General features: G+C 41.8%; 1 protein-coding gene across 19 annotated transcripts in view; it reads right to left on the reverse strand.

Annotated features, from left to right (window-relative positions):
* celf5a (cugbp, Elav-like family member 5a) overlaps nt 1-2,267 on the reverse strand; it is a 302,579-nt gene that overhangs the window by 32,549 nt on the left and 267,763 nt on the right. For 11 of the 19 annotated variants that reach the window (XM_014004581.1, XM_014004595.1, XM_014004582.1 and 8 more), the window contains exon 7: nt 1,199-1,364. In XM_014004581.1, the coding sequence (XP_013860035.1) occupies nt 1,199-1,364 (166 nt within the window). The remainder of the gene's footprint in view (nt 1-1,198; nt 1,365-2,267) is intronic. The other 8 variants (XM_014004594.1, XM_014004589.1, XM_014004593.1 and 5 more) reach the window with 2 other exon arrangements.

Genomic DNA, 2,267 nt, shown 5'->3' on the forward strand with positions numbered 1-2,267 from the left:
TAAATAAAATAAAATAAAATATGTTTACACACACACATGCCCACAGAAGCTCCTTACATTACAGTTGCCCTATCTTCAATTAGCCCCATTGTATTGTGGGGCACAGGTATTCACACTGAATACAAAKGTCTGACTGTCGCTGCTTTACTGGTCAAAATAAGAGCTTCTCAGCAAGACTGAGCTCTGCTTTTAATCACTGTCTYGGATTGATTGTGCCCGCCCAAAAGTGCAAGCTTTGCACTAAAAATATCAATGTGAAAATTTGACAAATGGGTCTCTTCACTAGATGTATTGCCTAATGTTGAAGATGATATTGCAAGTGCCTGAAGACCGTGCACTGTCTGACTTTACATTCRTGTTTTTGTTTGGCCTTGGCTGGAAATGCACATAGAAGAAAATGACTCCTGCAGGCTTGATATCCTCACTTGGATTGTTTTATACAAAGAAACAAAAGAACAGAGCACCAAGTCTGGATGAGTAGAATTTTTGCTGAATTCAAAATAAATAAATAAACAAATAACATTTAAAACTTTGAAAAAAAAATGTTTGTACCGGTGAAAGTTGTATCTCTCACATGAACGGGTTTAAAGTTTTTCAAAAAAACTGGAACACTACTGAGATGACAAAGTACGAGAACAGAGCACAAACAAGACTTTTTGATGCTCTATGATTTATTTAGACTTGTGCTTTTGTTGARGGAAAAAATCCAGAAGTTTCTTCCTTYTAAAGGCATCGAAACACTGCTGAATAAGCAAATCAYATGCAGTGGGTAGGTGTTTCAAAGTCTTTCCCTTCCCTCTGTAACGGATCTGACGGGGCTCTTTGTTATGGAAAACAAAACCAAGTGCRTGCAGACCATTTGCCAGTGCTTCAAAGCACAAGGTCAAAATACGACGGGGAAATTAATGCCTTATCTGTAAACTTAGTAATTGATATTCTTTACTCTTCTGCTGCTACAGTAACCTCATATCTTCTCTGCATTCACAAACAACATAAACATGCAAATCTCATCTTCCGCTCTCCTTTCTCTCTGGAGGAATTAATTTGGATTACAGGCACTCTTTCTTTTGGCCTTGCTGCAGCTCTRTTTGTTTTATACTTTGCTCACACACACACAAACACACCCACGCACACACATCTAGTTGTGTGTTACAGACACATAAACACAAAAGGAAAGGGGATGGAACTGAATGCTCACCCAGGGCTTGATGGAACTCACCCGACACGGGGGTCATGGGGGTGGGCGGAAGGCTGTTGATGTTGAGCGCCCCCATCTGGTGGATCTGTGTGGCGGGGAAGGCCACGCTGGGCGTGAGATAACCTCCGTGGGTTGCTGCCATGATGGCTGCCTGTTGCTGCATGAGCTAAAGAAGATGGACACGAAGAGATGGGTGGGGTTGGGGGGTGGGTTAGAAAAGATGGGAGAGAGGAGGAGCAGGAGAGGGACGGAGGGAGGGTGACGGAGAGGTGAGAGGAGGACAGATGGTGATGAAAAATAGAGTAAGTTGCAAAAGAGTCAGGAAAAGAGTGAAACGCAGCAAGGGCAGAGCGGAGGGAGAGATGGATGTTGAGGTTGATGGATGAATGGAAGAACAGGGAAAGTAGAGCGGAATAAAAGAAAGAGGAGAAAAAAAAAAAGAAGCCTGTCAACCTATGTTTAGTGAATCTGCCTATCCTCCCAACAGGAAGCCTGCCACCAGCTGCAAAAACAATTTAATAGCTGTCTGTTGGGCTCATACAAATCAAGGCATTGACATGTGCACATTATCTCTGCGCTCAGGGGACAGGCAAAGTTTGCAGAGTTACAATGCCTCTTTCCTTACAATTGTCAAACTTCACAATACTTTGTTTGGCTGCAAAGAAATGCCATGGTTGCATCCCACTCGTGTCTAATTTGCCTTGTGCTGGTCTGTCTGTCTTTTTTTGCATCTATTTGTGATGATTACTACTCCAGAGCTTCAAATCTGCTTTCTTTCACAGTCTAGTCGGACACCTTGTAGCATTTCACATGCAGAGTACATCTGGGTGACAGTGTTGCTGAATGCAGACAGCTTTTGCAGTGTTTTCAAATTGAGTTTTATTAGTCACATTCAATATTGTGTCAGTCCCTGACTTAAGCTCACAATACAAAAGCTCACACCCTTAATAAAAAAAGACAAAAGCCCACATTTAAAATATTTTTATTAGTTGCACTAAAAAATAGCATGTACGATGTTGCATGAAATTAAAAATAGTCCTTGAGAAAATTAGCTGGCCCCCCAATACCC

The sequence above is a fragment of the Austrofundulus limnaeus genome, unplaced genomic scaffold (genome assembly GCF_001266775.1).
Source record: "Austrofundulus limnaeus strain Quisiro unplaced genomic scaffold, Austrofundulus_limnaeus-1.0 Scaffold25, whole genome shotgun sequence".
NCBI classification, from domain to species: Eukaryota; Metazoa; Chordata; class Actinopteri; order Cyprinodontiformes; family Rivulidae; genus Austrofundulus; species Austrofundulus limnaeus.